The sequence below is a fragment of the Miscanthus floridulus genome, chromosome 7 (assembly GCF_019320115.1).
Source record: "Miscanthus floridulus cultivar M001 chromosome 7, ASM1932011v1, whole genome shotgun sequence".
NCBI classification, from domain to species: Eukaryota; Viridiplantae; Streptophyta; class Magnoliopsida; order Poales; family Poaceae; genus Miscanthus; species Miscanthus floridulus.
In genome coordinates this window covers 1,538,012-1,555,342 of record NC_089586.1, presented here as the reverse complement: position 1 = coordinate 1,555,342, position 17,331 = coordinate 1,538,012, and the positions used below count along the sequence as shown (strand labels likewise).

General features: G+C 49.1%; 1 protein-coding gene across 1 annotated transcript; it reads right to left on the bottom strand.

Annotated features, from left to right (window-relative positions):
• Positions 1-239: 239 nt before the first annotated feature.
• On the bottom strand, positions 240-5,756 carry LOC136462329 (uncharacterized). Its single transcript, XM_066461433.1, has 9 exons — positions 5,417-5,756; positions 5,104-5,331; positions 4,534-4,655; positions 3,611-3,671; positions 2,536-2,676; positions 1,883-1,990; positions 1,427-1,655; positions 887-1,135; positions 240-742 (listed from the first exon to the last, which is right to left on the bottom strand). Exons 1-9 carry the CDS (start codon positions 5,657-5,659, stop codon positions 660-662), a joined length of 1,464 nt encoding a protein of 487 aa, XP_066317530.1. The 5' UTR covers positions 5,660-5,756; the 3' UTR covers positions 240-659.
• Between the last annotated feature and the right edge of the window lie 11,575 nt (positions 5,757-17,331).

Genomic DNA, 17,331 nt, shown 5'->3' with positions numbered 1-17,331 from the left:
GTCGTCTCACTAAGCCGCTAAGCGGTTTCAGGATCTGCGTGCAGCTCGAACACCGATTTCTCAATTCATATTAGCAACCGCGTGTTGAATATGCAGTTCTTGTACTCGCAAGTCGATTTCACATCAGCATCACATACTCGGCCTGTTCGCTGGTTGGTTTTTGGGCTGATAAGCCCGGCTAGTGCTGGTTTGTTATGAGAGAAAAACACTGTTGGCTAGCTGATAAGTTCTGGCTAAAAGCAACAAGCGAACAGGCTGACTGTCTCTCGAGCTCTGTTAAAGGGTATCACTAAGCTGTAAGCTCGCGTAACTAGTTGGCTGACTACTTGTGGGACACTCCCACCTCCAAGATTTTACTCAACAGTGTAATGCTTACCAGTTACCAGAAACACAAACAGGACGGAAGACATGAGACGGGAAACAACGATTCAGAAAGCTAGGCTACACGATGCAGTACATGGTTGTATGTTACTGTCCTAGTTAGCTAACATACCTATCCAATCTGCGCTTTGCAAATTGAACAGCATAGTGTACTCATTGATACTGCGGTGCCATCTGGTTCTTGTCTGCTCAAGGCATGGTCTGTGGTATAGGATCCTGGTCAGTGTGAAATCTAGCTTAGCTGGACCGAATCTTCGTTTGTCCTCCGCACCTCACAGCTATTCCTTTTTGCTTTTCTTACTGGACTTAGTAAAGTTTGACAAGCAGGTGACTGCTAGAAGCACCACAGCAACGACAAAAACTGCAGGAAAAAAAATAGGGGAATTATGAAGATATCCGAAGGTCCAACACAAAACATCTACAAGACTGTTCAGTGGGGTTATAAACTTATAATGTAGATTTATATATATGGTTGGAATGATTGAGATGGATGTCAATAGCATACCAGCTATGGTGACAAATAACATCAGAGCAAGCCGGTATCGTGTTAGCCATGGGAGCTCTGTTTCGAGAGTACAGTGACGTTGGAATGTATGGGGTTGTCTTTTGATTGCGTGCCCATCCGAGAACTGCAGTTCAGATATAGGGAACTCTACACTGTGAACAGAACGACCCTCAACATCTTTTAGTTCAAGTTTAATCCGCAGAGGTACAGCGTTCCAATCAATTTCAATTGCTCCGAAATTTGGTTGGCCTGCAACAGCAAAACACAAATGATTTAACAGTACAAGTATAACCAAAACAGAACACAGCAGGAAATAAGATAAGCATAGAGAAATCTTAGCAGTGCCTTAAGATATCCTATGATAACATTTTACAGTTTTTTGGAGAGTTTCAGTTTTGTCCAGAATCAACAGCTTACTGGTTCAAAAAGAACAGAAAGGACCTTTGATCTTAAAAAACTAAGAAATTCAGTAAAACAAAACAAGCTATCCGACACTGATGGATTCATACTTATAAGGTTCTACCCAAGAAAGAGTTGTACCTGTTGTGCATGATTTATACAGGCAATTTGGGCTCAAAACTCGCATGGTAGTTGGTGTTAGTACTGCCAGAAGTCTCATAAGAGGTTGAAAAACTTCTGGCACAGCGTTGTCGACAGACTGGGTAAGACCACTCGAAGTAACATCGTACGACGGGTATTGAGCTCCACAGTCGAATCTGGTGATTTCTCCGAAATGGACATCCCCACTAATAAATATCACTCCAGGTCTCTGCAAATAGTCACACAGTCCATAGATGTTTCATAAGAGTAATGAACACATAAAACATCTGGTATCATGGTATCTTCTAGAAGACTCAGGATTCCTTCAAAAGTTAATTGAAGGAGATATGCTAGCAACTACTGCATTTTTTAATTTTTTTTCCTGCATTTTATTATTTATGGAAAGGCTTAGACCCTGAATAATAGCTTGTCCACAGGAAAGTAATAGTAACCAACCTTACTACTATCAATCAATCTGAACAGCCTTTCTCTCTCCCTTGGGAAGCGTGCCCAGGACTCCACATAGAACAAAGGCCCAGTAGTGGCTGAAAGATTAGATACTACCTGTACATTGGAACATAGCTATTATACAAATGGAAGTTACACTGCATATAGCATATAAAAAAATGAAAGAAAATGCAATTGCTTATTATAGTGAAAGCATTAAGACATAAAATATAGAGCGATGAATCAGTAGGATATTCTTTGCCCATTGAAGAGCTGCCAAATAGGTGAATGTATTATTCAAATTCCGTTACCAAATACAATCACATGTACCATCTGTTTTATTTGAGGGAAAAACAGCCTACCAAATAGTACCAGATACTTTATACTATCACTAAAATAAAACTTCTGGTAAGGTGTATTTCCATATACAGATTTCTGACATTATAAAAGTTTGTGAAGTTTTTTCAAAGCTTCTATGCAGCCCATTAGTGGGAAACTAAGGTGTGCATCCAGAAAGCTCCATGGGAGTGAGTAGTTTAATAGCTTTTGCTGTGAAAACTTGTGGTATATGATTTCTATCTGACCATCTTTGGTTCGTTTTTGAAGTACATTTTTTAAAGTTTTCAACAAGTATATATATATATGTGAAATAATAGGTTTACCTGGATTGAAGATCCAATGATGGTGATCTCTGATTGAGGACCATGAAGCTCCCTCTCTAGCCACTGCCACTGGGGATCTCCCAGAATAGTTCCATCACTTAATAGCGGGTCTCTGTGATATCTGGTATCCAGCAAGATTACCTGCAATACATTGCTGTTAACCTTAATTCAAAATTGATGATAAAATACAATTTGCTACAGAAGGGGCAAAGGCACTAGTTCATATTTCTTTTATTTAGCCCGGATGGATGACCATTCTAGACCTTATACCACCTGTGGATACTTGAAACGACTACTGGGATGATGCTTTACATTGATTGGGACATGCAAAGATGAACATATGTGTATGTTGTAGCGATTTACTAAACTTATTAGGGCAATATCCGGTGTAAATTGGATAAATATCAAATATCCATAAAAATTAAAGATGTAACAAATGCGTATGTTGTAACGATGTACTAAACTTAATAGGCCAATATCTGTTGTAAATTCGATAAATATCAAATATCCATAAAAATTTTATGTGAAGTTCTCAAAGTTTACATATATAAGAGGAGGACATGCTCTATATCACTCAAAAATTTGAACCTAAGGCTTACAAGATATCAATGTATTTTTTGTCTTTGTATCCTGCAAACATAATTGACCTTGATCTTTAATTTTGCCCATTATCTATTCTTGAACACACACTTTCATATTGTTTTTATCTTGAGAATTTTTAAAATACAAAGCAATGACTGGATTCAAATTCACAGAGTAGCAAGTTATTGAAAACTTGGATATCATTAAATACAAAGTACCAATTGCTGAGATAAGTTTGCATTCAAGGAACAAATAACGAAGCCAAAAAAGAGCTAAGGATAACCAGAAGGGATACATGATCCATTTTGAGAATTTGTTTTGAAGGAAATTTTACTAGACTCATAATAATGAAAAAAAGGAGAACATAGCAAAGACTTCAAGAATCACTGCATCATGAGTACGATGATGTGTTATATCACCCTATTTGAAAAAAGAAATTAGATAAACCTTCTCTAGTTAACAGCAAAATTGAACATGACATAAGAGACTAAACCTTCACACGTTTTCCTTCAGGGCCAAACATGTATGAGGCATAAACACCAGTTTGTTTCCTCCTAAACAAACAACAATAGAGTATTAAATTATCAGGCAGGGAGATTTCTTCCCTTGTTGACCGTTAAAAAATGAATAAGATTATTATGAGACATCTGCGGGTGTATGTCTGTATGTATGCAGATCCTGAAACTCAAACAGAAATGTCTGGTCACATCCTGGAAGAAGACTTTAATGTTACTGTGGCCACAAAAGTAACAAGGAAATAACATTAGAGCAACAATGGCAATAATATTCCATCCTACCTTAAATTCCAATAAAGAAAGAAACTACAAACAAATGAAAAATGGAAGAAATTTACCAGAAAGTTGCTACAGCTATTGAACTATATTATGTTATTACAGAACAGAACAAGAGCAGAGATTAAAGAACGTAAAAAGAGACAACTCCTGCTGATCCCTCCAAAAAAAACTATATATATGTTAAACTTACAACAACAAAGGCCGGAGGTAAATAAAAATCTAAATGAGATCAAGCGTTATAGTGACTTGATAAGTTGATAGTGATCCCTGTTTAGTTGAAATAAATGCAGAGCAAACAATAGAACTCACTTATGAATTGTATGATGGTTAAATGATATAAGAAAATTAAACAGATGTTTGAGTGTCCAAGTTTAAAAATGAATACCCCAAGTAATGCGGTGCTGATGAAATGCAGTATTTCCAGCGAAGGATGCTGTTTTCTAATGAGGAAAAATAGGTAGTGGGTGTGGACACAAGTATGTAAGACAGGTTGTAGGACAATGCTTTAAAGAAAACAAATAACATACCAATGTGCTCGGTCTGAATGGATTCAACAAACAATAACTACACAACATAAAAATGAAGAAAACAAAGATTAACTCCAGTGCTTCTAAGTGCATACCGTTTACTGTCTTCAGGTTCATCCAAGAAATCTAAGAGAAGCCTTTGAGTAATCACTTTCCCACTAAACTCTTTTCCTGCATCATTCAACCCATAATCATGGTCATCCCATGTTCCAATAACCTGCAATCAGTGAATTTCAGTAGTGACACCACACCAGTTTCCCATCTTTCAGAAGAGGAAAGAAGAAGCACTGTTGAATACTGTCCATAAGTGCAGCACATACGTCCGTAAACTGTAATCAACGAAGAGACAAAATGATACCATGGCCCACATATGGAGATTAAAAGTCTATCTAAAATGCCTTCTTCTCTGCCATAGAACCAACTCGGGAGTGGGAACTGGGGTGGGGAGTGCATTCTAGTGTGTGTGTGTATTCTATTTTATGTACGTTTGTCATTATTGTAATGCTGTATCATCAGCATATCCGTGCTACATCTTATTGTAGTATCAATATAACCCTCAAATCCCATGAGGCCATGACACGAAATAAGACAAAGCAATTAGTCAGGAGCAAATTAAACGAGCAGCTGCGATCGTCCATGGGGGGAGAAAACAAGGGAGGCCTGACCTGAGCGGTCTCCCTGAGCCTGGCGTACCCGGGCTGCGCCCTGGCGAGCTGGTACCGCCTCCGCAGCTCCTCCTCGGTGGAAGGGTAGAAGCGCGGCGCGTTCTTCCAGGGCCCCACGGTGCGGTCCCTCCCGAAGACCCGGAACGGGCGCTTGTTGTCGCCGTAGACGTTGTCCCCGAGCCAGACGAACACCTGCGGGCCGAACCCCACGACGGCGTCCCAAATGGGCTGCACGACGAAACAATCCCCGTCACAACCAATTGATCGAAATGCGCGGGCATGGCCGCGTGGGGCGCGGCGTTCCGTCGACCACCTGGGGCTCGCTCTGGTTGGCGCAGGATCCGAAGGCGATCCTGGACACCACGGCGTCGGGGTCGGCGCGGGCGGATGAGGACAGGATTATCAGGAGGAGGAGGAGGAGGAGAGGGAAGGTGGTGGCCGCCATTGCCGGTGGGGAGCGACGGACGAGCGTGCCCGGCAGCGGGCGAGACGAGGCGCCGAGACGGCGAGGAGAAATTCTCAACTGCGGTAGCCGGGAGGTGCGCAGGAGAGACATCAGAGATGGGATATCCTAATTTCCAAGGAGCCGGATCCCAGGCAGGAGAGGCAGCAGAGGCAGAGGCAGAGACACCACACCAGTTTTAACTAATTATTAAATTAACGCGGTGGAACTGTGTGGAAATCCACTTGCGATGTTGCTCTTCTGACCATTCCTTGGTTAACAAACCACGCCACGCCGTGATGACGTTTATAGAGAACAACATGCAGGGATTTGCAGTGTCAGGCTCATCGAACTTCCTTTCAGCAAATGTACCCCTTTAACCATGCTGTTGCTAGCAATTTGGGATTTGGAAATCGTGTCGTTCGTCAAAAACAAAAGACAAGGGGATTGGAAATCATGCCACCGATCTACTCTACTACGTACTTTCATGGTGAATTGATGATCATGTCTTTGCTTGCCTCACGACCTGTTACGAGAGACTTGGGTTGGGACGAAACTGCAGCAGCCTTTCCGGCTTTTGCAAAGGATGGGAGCCAAAAGGCGTGGTCCGGAGTGAAAAAGCTGCCAACTTGCTCTGCCTAATTTACGTTTCGCCTTTTGCTTGGGATCATCAAAGAACTTTGCAACATGTGCTAGCAAGTTTGCAGCAAACTGCGGAAGGCATCACGTTGCTATTCATGCTGAAGTTTCCATTTCGAGCTGGAATATTTCCAGAGTTATCACCTGTGTTAAGCAGAGATAAGCTAGCTTTTACAGAGGATCAGAACAGTACTCCTTCACTACCATTGCAATTAACATGAGAGAACCTAGTTCCAAATATTTATTGCCAAAATGGCTCGTGGAGCACTGCACCATTGCGTACAGGGACATCATTCTAGTAAAGCTTCAGCACGAAGCAAATTATCAGACGCTTTAATACTTTATGAACGCTGCAAAACCAGCCTAAGGCATCTGCTTCCAACAAATACGTAGCAGCTCGTCGATGTTTCGAACCGTCGACGAGTAAATTTGTGTTTATGCGTCTGGTTCGGATGGTGTGCTTGGAGAACACAGGGGTTTATACTGGTTCGGGCGGAATATCCCTACGTCCAGTTTGAGGCTGCTCGTGTTACTGGCACTTGTTCGTAGTATGAGTTACAAACGGGCGAGAGAGGAAGAAGGTCCCAAGTTTCTGATGGAATGATCGAATGGAGTTGAGTCTAGTTGAACTCAATTCTTTTCAGCGTTGAGCCATTGCCTTTTCGCGGGGCGTCCTCTTTCCCCTTTTATAGATGAAGAGGAAGGCGCACTACATGAGAGAAAGAGAAAGCAGAAAAGCGAGGGAGAAGAAGGCCTCCGGAGTCGCGGTGCCCTTCATCTCCTTCACGCGGGTCCCGCCGGTCCTGTGGATGATGATGGGGATGGCTCCACGTCGCGACCCTGTTCGCCACCAGCGCCACACGCGTCGTCAGCCAGTCGTGGCACCCCATTCCGTCCAGGCGGGCAGCATGGTCAATAGGTATCTCTGACGGAAGTCATGCGAGGATTAGATAGCACAGCGCCGGCACGCCCGACACTGTTGGAGACGTGAGTCCTCAGGTATGGCCCGTCGTGGCCATGGGTCACGTCAAGACGTGCCCACTCCTTTTCTGATGTCAGAAGTTGACCCTGGGTTCGTACTCTTAGACCCGTAGTGGTTGGAGGTGGTACGGACCCCCGTCGGGTGAGGCAGAATCCCCCTTCGAGGGGTCTGGCGAGGCGAGGTCTGTGCCTGAGGGGTCGGGCGAGATGGAGCCCGCACCCTCGGGGTCGGGCGTGACGGAGTCCGCGCCCTTAGGGTCGGGCGACATGGAGCCCACGCCCTCGGGTCGGGCGAGGCGAAGACCACGCCCGAAGGGTCTGGCTAGACGGAGCCCGCGCCCTTGGGATCAAGCGAGACAGAGCCCGCGCCCGAGGGGTCTGGCGATACGGAGCCTGCGCCCTCGGGATCAGGCGACACGGAGCCCGTACCTTCGGGGTCGGGTGAGACGGAGCTCGTACCCTCAGGGTCGGGCAAGACCCAAATACGCTCTTGACCATCCGTGTGAGTTAGCGTTCATGACCATCAACCTTCTTCTGTCAGGTATCCCTAATATTGATACCCGACAGTAGCCCCCGAGCCTGCGGAGGAGTAGGATACTCCTTCAAAGGTTTTTTCAGGTGGAAGGATTATGAGGGTCTTGATCTCCCTTTGTGGGCCACATGATGTCTTGGTAGGGCCGCGATTCCTTTCCATCACGTTCGGACTCTTCAGTGCACCCGCGGGATTCGGGGGGTCGGAAAAGATCTCTCTTGATTCCGATCCCCCTAGGATCCGATCAATCCATCATTGTCATGCGACCGTGTATTCGGTCTCCTTGCGAGTCCAACTTCCCCCGAGCCCCCGCGCATAGTAGAGGTCTGATCGAGGGGTCAGCTCGTCTTGTGGTCGTTCTCCCTCAAGCGTTTTTTCGATAAAAATGGAGGGGATGAGCCATGCCATGTTTTCCTCGATGGACGAATAATGGTGCTCGGTGAGCTATTAACGGGCTAGTCTGAGTGGGGCCCTGGCTTCCCATTCACGGGGGTCTAGCATGGGTCAGCTGGTGACCGACTCTAGATTCCTGATGGCCAGTCCATATAGTTCTTAGGCCCGTTCGACCAGTCCCAAGGGCTCGTTGCCTTTCTTCGAGGAAAAACCATGGACCGTGCACCGTCCAAGACTCAAACATGGGCCAGGATTGCCCGTAGCGCTCGTGCGCTTGGGTGCTGGCCTCTAGCGGGCCCATCCTTAACCACCCCTCACTCTAAAGGTGCCCTAGAGCAGTTGTAAACCCATCGGTGGGCCAACTTTCGAACTCTTGGGCCTTAATAGGCCGTGGGAGCATTTTTAGCTCCGTATCCCTCCTTGCCTATGGCGGTTTTGACCCACTGAGGGGGCGAACCGTCATCTGGCACGCCCTTCGAGGGGGCAGGTGGGGGTGGCGTGTGCACAACTCTCGGAGAGGCAAAGTGACGAGGCACGGTAGGCGCGTCAACCGAGGCAGACGGTTCGCCTCTTGCTCCCCCTTCCCCTATAAATAGGGGCCTTTCCCTTCATCTCTGGTACGCTTAACCGCAACCTCGTCTTCTCCGCTTCTTCGTCGCCAGCGCTCGAATTTCTTGTCCTCACTCTTCTGCCGCCAGCAAAGTTCTTGTTCTTCCACTCTTGCTTCCCATGGAGTCATGGTATGGCTCTGATGTCACCCACGCGCGTGTGGATGGCCTCGTCAAGCATGGTCTTCTCCATGGGAGAACCAAGGCAGTGGAGCGGCTCGTGCCTAGTCATGAGGAGGCGTCGTCGCCGCCCGTTGGTTACATTGTGTCCTTCGCACCCTTCCATGAGCGTGGATTCGTGATTCCTCTCCACCCATTCCTTCGGGGACTACTGTACCACTACCAGATCGAGTTGCAGCACCTGAATCCCAATGGGATCTAGCACATCGTGGCCTTCATCACGCTGTGCAAAGGGTATCTGGGGATCAAACCCCACTTCGACCTATGGAGGTACTTCTTCTCCGTCTCCCTGCACAAGAAAAGGGAGAGAAGCAGGGACCAATTGGTGTCGATGGGATGTGCAAGTATCCACCTTTGGGGCCACCGGTACGCCGAGTACATGACCTATCCGCTGTCGAGGTCCAACAAAGGATGGCACATGCTTCGATTCTACATGAAGAACGGCACCGCTGCCCCCTTGCCGGACTTCACCGAACGCCTAATCGAAGAGGCGCCACCGGTGTGGCGGTGGGGACCCCCGAGAAGGAAAAGAAAAGGCTCTGCAACCTCCTAGATGCCATCACGCTCCTAAAAAACTATGGTCTCCGCGGGCCTGGTGTCATCGGGGCATATCACTCGAGGAGGGTGGCATCGCTGATGGCGCGTGCCCTCCCACTGTATGGGATGACGCCCGACGCGTAGCTCAGCAGGACTGTACTCACCTAGGGACCGCTTCATGATAGTGAGGTCACGCAGCGCATCAAGGAAGTGACAGAGGAGTCTGATGCCATGTTCCCAATCCTGGGATATCCCGTGATGTGGCCAGACATGGGCTTCGTCGAGCTACCGGCGAGGTTGGGCTTTCAGGCCTCTATCGTGCTGCTACCAGAGCATGCGGCTGTGAGAGTGGCAAACTACGCCACAGACGAGAAGAGGAAGAAGAAGAAAGATGAGGAGAAGGTGAAGCAGCGAGCGTAGCAGCGGGCGAGGCTAGACCAAGGAAGGCGGCGGCAAGGTTCGGAAGAGGAAGTGGAAGAAGAGGGCATTGGTTCTGAGTCACCCATCCAATGGGATGAGCTGGGATGAGGGGACGAGGACCCATCATTGCTGTGGAAGGGACCCTTCCCGTGGCATGCCCTAGGGAAGGAGGGGGAGGACGCGCCCCTGGAGCCAGCGAAATCAAGCCGACCCACTTCGTCTGGGCCTTTCGAGGTGCCCCTAGAGCTAGCAAAGACCATCCTCCCCGCTCTGTCCGGGCCTTCTGAGCAGAGGGAAGGTTTGAAATGGGAACGCATCGACAAGGTGCGGTCGGGGTCGGGTGGGCCGACCCCAAAATGTCGTTGTCCGGTGGAGTCGAGGTGAGTAAAAAACTTCTTCGCTCCTTCACTCTTAACGGATTTTATCATAGACTGGTCGTCGTGTCTTTCGCAGTGTTGATGTAGGCGGGACTCTCCTAAGGCTAGCACCGAAGAAGAGCCTCGCCCTTCGATAGACGCGCTAGGAGCCAGCTGGCATCACGCCGAAGGTCAGCGAGAGTGGTGTCAGGGGGCCACGACATTGATTGGTGGGGTGCAGCCGATGGCTGCATTCGTGGGGGAGCAAACAGAGGAGGGCGCATCCCCATGGCGAATGGGGCATGGCTGGGTGTGGCTGCGAGGTCATAGGCAGGAACGGCGTAGCCAGTCCATCATCCACATGGGTGGCCACGACATCACAGGCAGAAATGGCATAGCTGGAGCTGTCATCCACGTAGGTGGCTGCCTCTATGGTGGGGCAGATGGAGGAGGATGCACTCGAGGCATCCATGGCAGACGTGGTGCATCTAGGTGCGGCCACGACGTCATAGGCGGAGACGGCGTGATCGGAGCCATCGTTTGTGTAGGTGGCCGCATCTGTGGCAGGGCAGACGGGAGAAAGCACACCCGAGGTGTCCTTATCGGATGTGGTGATAGGTTAGGCCTCTACGTCCATGTCACCCACCCCCTCTACTACCGAAGGGGCACTCTGAAGGAGTTGCTACCGCAAGATGGGTCAGCGCTGCTTGGGATCAGCGTGGAGCCATCTCGGTCTCTGGTCTAGGTGGGTGTGGGGAGGATCCTAGATCCGATGGGCAGACCGACGGGACCCGGGGGCGATGCTTTTTTTCCTTGATGACACCGTGGAGGAGAGGGAATGGGGGAACATCCACATGAAGGTTGGGACCACAGTTCATGCCCTGACCACCGCGCTGAGCTCGTTGCGTGACGTCGTCGCCTTGGTTGGCCAGGTATGATGTGATCATGTTTCCAACTGTCTTTTTCCTTTTTCATGCCTCTAAGTCTTGTCCTCTCCGTAGTCCCTTATGGTCCATAGCCGGGAGAAGTCCCAATTTCTTTGTCGGGAGAGGGACGTTTAGGACCGCCTCGCTACGGAGACGTGGCTGTGTGAGGGACTAGCCGCATAGCTCGCTACCACTCATTAGGAGGTGGGTGAGCCTATCCCTACCGACCGGGAGCTAGCCGACCTTTGAGCCAGGGAGGCGAACACTCGTGATCATGCCCACGAGGCCGAGGAGAAACTCACGGCCCTAATTGATAGGGCACGCATGGATGTCACAGAATCCGAGCGGTTATGGAAAGAGCAGGACGATTTGCTCTAGGCCATAGAGGAACTCCGCACGGAGCATGACTTGGCTCGCTAGGAGCGCGCCGACGCCTAGCAGTGGATCTACCTCCTTGAGGGCGAGCTTGATGGAGAGAGGGACCTAAAGGTCACGTCTAAGGGCGTGGCCACCAGACTCGCCATGGAGGTCAGCCAACGCTAGGAAGAGATCTAGAGCACGGAGGCTGAGGTGATCCGGCAGCGTGATGAGGCGCGCAAGCTTCGAGCTGACGTGGACGGTAAACCTCCAGTTTCCCTTGTTGTCTTTCTCCCTAGAATCTACCATAGGCCTTTTGACACGGTCGGTATGTGACTCAGACAGGTCTCAATGACAAGCTTGGGGCAAAGGTGACAAAGAGCCATGGCCTAGAGAAGGAGCTCGGCGAGGTGAAGGCCTCCCTCCTAAAGGAGAGCGATAAGCATGACACCCTATGTGTCGTCGTCCAGCCGGTCTACGACGACCTCGAGCTAGCCCCAGAGTAGGAGACAAGCTCGCTTGTGGTCCACACTATCTGGATTATGGGTCATGCATGCAAGATCACGAGGGATGTCGTGATGAACGTGCTTCGCTTTGGTGTTCATCGACCGTTTGTGATCGCTCGTTCTCACTACGAGAACATCGATCTGGCGACGATGAGCCAGGGCTTCGCGCCCGGTTACTCTGAGATAGAGGAGATTGAGGAGTCAGTGGCCCCCCTAGCGTAGGACCTATCTATCTAGATTGAGGATGAGGTCATCCCCCCAAGGGGTTAGTTAGTTAGATAGGCTAGGCGGCAAACTTGTAATAAGTAGACAAATTTTGAACTTTTGTTATGGCTGAACAGACTTTTGGTTCTTCTCCCCTTTTTTGTATAAAAAGGTCAATGCGATCTAACCCCTTCTGACATTAAGGTTGTAAAGCTCGGGGTGCAGGCGAAAAAACTCTGATCATGCTGGTGAGCAGAAACGCCATAGCCGCTGGGGCGTAGGTTTCTTGTGGTCCAACCAGTTTTAATCAGCGTTTGTATCCGCAACTCTTGCTTCTAGATCTTAACATAAGGAGGGGTCAGGCCCAAAGAATGTTTTTGAATAGATATATTCTTATCTTATCAGCCCTCGAGTGAGGCCCGATCCCTTATCGTTGCTAGGGTCGGGTGTCACTAAAGATCGAGGAAACAATAGCGAAACCGATAAGAGAAAGCGTCTTTGCGTTTTAGAAATATCATTCTCAATTTTCATAAGTACGTGTATAGACTAGGGGTAAAAGCGACATAGGTGCTCGATGTTCTAGGCATTGGTGAAGACTTTGCCATCGATGGACTTGAGCTTGTAGGTGCTCGGTCAGAGCACCTCCGCGATGATATACGGTCCCTCCCACGGTGGAGAGAGCTTATGGTGGTTCTTGTTGCTCTGGTACCAGTGTAACACTTGCTGGTACTTGGCCGACTAGAGGAGAGCAATGCCACGTGCTTCATCAAGCGAATCCATGGCATCCTCGAGGGACGTCTTGGCTCCCTGCTCGCTGTACTTCTTGACCCTCGACGCTCCATAGTCTAGGTTGATCAGGAGGACTACTTTGGAACCGTAGACCATGAAGAAAGGCATGTAGCCAGTCGCCTGGCCAGGGGTTGTCCTCAAGCTCTAGAGTACCGCAGGAAGTTTCGCAGCCCATCGTCCACCGAATTTGTTTAGCGGGTTGAAGATTCTACGCTTAAAGCCTTGCAGGACCATGTCATTTGTGCGCTCAACCTGCCCATTTGTGCGGGGGTGCACCATGGCGGCCCAATCAACATGGATGTGGCAGTCATCACAAAATTGGAGTGTTTTTTTCCCGGTGAACTATGTGCCATTGTCCGTGATGATGGAGTTTGGGACTCTAAAGCGGTGGATGATGTCGAGGAAGAATTGCATGGCCTGCTCGGATTTGATCACAGAAATTGGCCGAGCCTCTATCCACTTTGTGAACTTGTCCACGGCGACAAGCAAATGCATGTAGCCCCCGGGCGCTCTTTTGAGGGGTCCGACCAGATCTAGCCCCCAAACCATGAATGTCCATGTGATAGGGATCATTTGGAGTGCTTGGGCCAGCAGGTGGGTTTGACGAGCATAATCCTGACACCTTCGTAGGTGCACACAATTTGCTTGGCGTCGGCCACCACGGTTGACCAATAGAAGCCCTGTCAAAACATGTTTCTAACCAAGGTTCTAGGTGCGGCATTGTAACACCCTCGGTGTTATGCCCTAAACAAACTACTAAATCATGTCATAAGCATCATGTTTATGTGATAGAATGTGTAGATAACATTTTTGTAACTTCAGATGATCAATAAAAATGTTAAATGATAAGCTATTCCATAACTCATATGTATCAAGTAGGGTTTAAATCTAATTTTTATTGAACAAAAATGCTATAGAACATATATGTGACGCTAGATAAAGTTTGGAATATGAACTTTGTAGATGACAATGAAATACTTGCCATGGAAAATAATATTGCTAGCTAACATATCTAATAGCCTAAAAATAGAACTTGAAATCAAATTCAGCTCAAGACCTAGAAAAATTCTCAAGTCCAATAACAGTATGGCAATGCTATGTTGGTGAATTAATTCTAAAAAATTTAGCTAAAGGTCGGTGCTATGTTTTTGCTCCTTATGGTAGCCTGATGTACCTCCTTCAGCATGGTCAAGGTGGTTTAGCAACAACTGAGTTAGATGAGTGTTGAGAGATGATTTAAAATCTATGCACGAACACAGTCTCGGGCTGCCTGGCCTGTGCGCGCGGCCGCTCTGTGTCGTTGTGCCGTGCTCGCCCATGCTGGACTAGCTGATGCTGACTTGGCTTAGTCATGGCTTGGCTATGGTCTAGCTGCGGCAAGTCGCCACGCCTGCCACTGGCCGCCTGACCGGCCAGTTGCTGGCCACTTCACCCTGATGGCCGCCGCTGCCACTCTGCCGATCTGCTGCCCTACCCGCTGTTGCACTGCTGCTGTGCTACTACCCTCCCTGCCTTGTGCTATGGCGTAGTCGCTACCGCTACTACTCGCCTCACCACGCAGTGGCCTTGTCCCTGCTGCTAGTGCCATTGCCTCGCCATTTATGGCACTGTGGCCACACATGTCGTGCTCGGTCGTGGGCGCGCGCATGTTCCCTCTGGTCATGATGGCCCATGGCGCTTGCACGTGTGCTGACTCGCTAGTGGCCAGTTGTGCCCCGCCAAGGCAAGGATGAGCTGAGCTCTAACCTACCCCCTCCCCTCTCTCTTCTCTGCTACCATGGTGGATTGAGCCACACCATTAAAGTAAGTAGGGAGAAGTCACATCGCCCGATTCGTTTTGTCTCTGGCTCTACCATCAATCCGCCTAGCCGACCATTCCCACTTCGCATTGAATGGTGCCCGGCCGAGCTTCAATTTTGGAGCTTTTCTTCACCACCATGCTGATAATGCCGAGTCCCCCATCACCGAGGGTAGCTCCCATCTGACCACCTCGAGCCAAATTAGCTGCATCGCTAGACTCACCTCAAACCCCTCTTTGCCCTGCGCGCCTTAGTCAAACCTCTACCACCTCACCATCATCACTGACGCTACCATGCCACCATGGTGAGCTACCGCATGGTTTGGCCGCACGTGCCTAGCCCTCCATCATTGTCCTCCGCTTCAACCGTCACTTTGGCCTAGTCCATAGTAGCCTCCTGATGCTTGCATGCTAACCAATTAGGTTTGTAGCTGCCCCAGCTCACCAGAACAGTGGCACTACCATCGCGGATGGCCACGCGCCGTTGCAGCCTTTCCCCAGCAAGTCATGTCACCCGCACCGACACTTAGCGTAGCTGCTTGGGTCGGAGATGGTGACTGGCCCGTTAGGTGGGCTGGTGTAGGTCCTAGGTGGCTGGCACGACCGCGTTGTGTCACCACCGTCGCGTCGCCATGCGCTGAGTCACCGGGGGTGCACGCGGGGAAATTCTAGAAAAGTCAAGGGGTTAAGTGAGAAGATTTTAGAGAGGGGAAATAGTATTAGGGCTTAGGTGTGATTCAAAAGAAAATCGAGGACTCTTTTGCAAAAATGCCAGCGCATGGGTTTTCCCGCCATATTGGCTATCATATCCTTGAGAGTCAGAAAACTATTCCCACTAGTCGGGTAAGTCTTGCGAGTACATTGTAGTTTGGGTTTATTTTTACTTCTGTTGCAGGTGCAGCTTGAGGAGTAGCTCTTGTGTGGAGAATTCTTCTGGTGAGCACAAATGGATCCTTGTATCGTTTTCGCTAGATGTTTATTTTCATTCCAATGTTTAATTATCGCACTCTAAACTCTAGTATTGTAATAAATAATTTCCAAGAACTCTTGTTATATGAAATGGACTAAGTATTATAAGCTCGTACTCATTATTGGATTTTGGATGTAAAACGTGGATTGTTTCGAGTTCTCCCTTGGGGTGTGCTCGATAGAACTGACCGATGTAGCTCACTTTCGAGGTGCTTAGTGTCTAGTGGAAGAGGAGCGCCTCCAAAACCATGTTATTTCATACGGTTCTACCACATGCATGATGCCTGTAGACCCACCATGGATGTCCTTCAGCAGTAGCCTCCCTTGTGCGATGGGGATGCAATGCTATAGGATCTTAGTGTGGCTTCACTTGTAGAGCTCCCCCTCAATAATGACGAACGACTTGGCGTAACGTGCGAGCCACCGGGCCTCTGTTTTGTCCGTCAGGAGCACCTCACGGAGGAGGTAATTGAGGTAAGGTGTCCTTCAGTCAGCTAGAGGGTTAGGCTCTGCCACTAGATCTTCATCAAGCTCCATGACTTCGGGGTCAGAAGGAGCCAATGGTTGGTTAGCCCTGGAGCTCAGGGCAGGCGGCCCATCACTGGTCTATTCCCGCTCCTCATAGTGGATTGAGGGCTTGTACTGATCGCTGGTGAAGACGCCCATCGGCACTGGCTCACTATCGGATGCCATTTTTGCTAGCATGTCGGTCGCCTCATTGAACCACCTCGGGATGTGGTTGAATTCGAGGCCATCGAACTTGTCCTTCAGCTGGCAGAATTCTTGGCAGTTCACAGCCATCTTGGTGTTGTGGTAGCTTGACTCCTTCATGACTTGATCGATGACTAGCTATGAGTCGCCTTGGACATCAAGCCATCGGATGCCCAACTTGACAGCGATGCGTAGTCCGTTGATGAGCGCCTCGTATTTGGTCACATTGTTGGAGGTGGGGAAGTGGATACGAACCATGTACCTCATGCGCACTCCAAGGGGTGAAACAAAGACCAGCCCCGTGCCGGCGCCTTTCTTCATCAGCGATCTATCGAAGTACATCGTCCAGTACTCTTGGTCGATGGCTGCTGGCAGCATCTGGACCTTGGTCCATTCTGTGATGAAATTGTCTAGCGCTTGGGACTTGATGGTCGTCCAAGGGGCATACAAAATGCCCTGACCCATTAGCTTGAGTGCCCACTTCGCGATTCTCCCTATGGCATCCTAGTTTTGGACGACCTCGCCAAGAGGGAAGGACATCACAACTGTCACTAGGTGCGACTTGAAGTAGTGACGCAGCTTTCTCTTGGCGATCAGGACGACGTACAAGAGCTTCTGGATTTGGGGGTAGCAAGTCTTGGAATCGGACAAGACTTTGCTAACAAAGTATACGGGACACTATACCTTGAGGGTGTGTCCCTCTTCTTCCCATTCCACCACCAGGGCGGCGCTGACCACTTGCATGGTGGCTACAAGGTAAAGCAGGGGTGGTTCCCCATCAGTCGGCGGGACCAGAATCGAGGCTTTCATTAGGATTTCCTTGACCTTGTCAAGTGCCTCCTGAGCCTCGGGCGTCCACACAAATCAGTGGGTTTTCTTT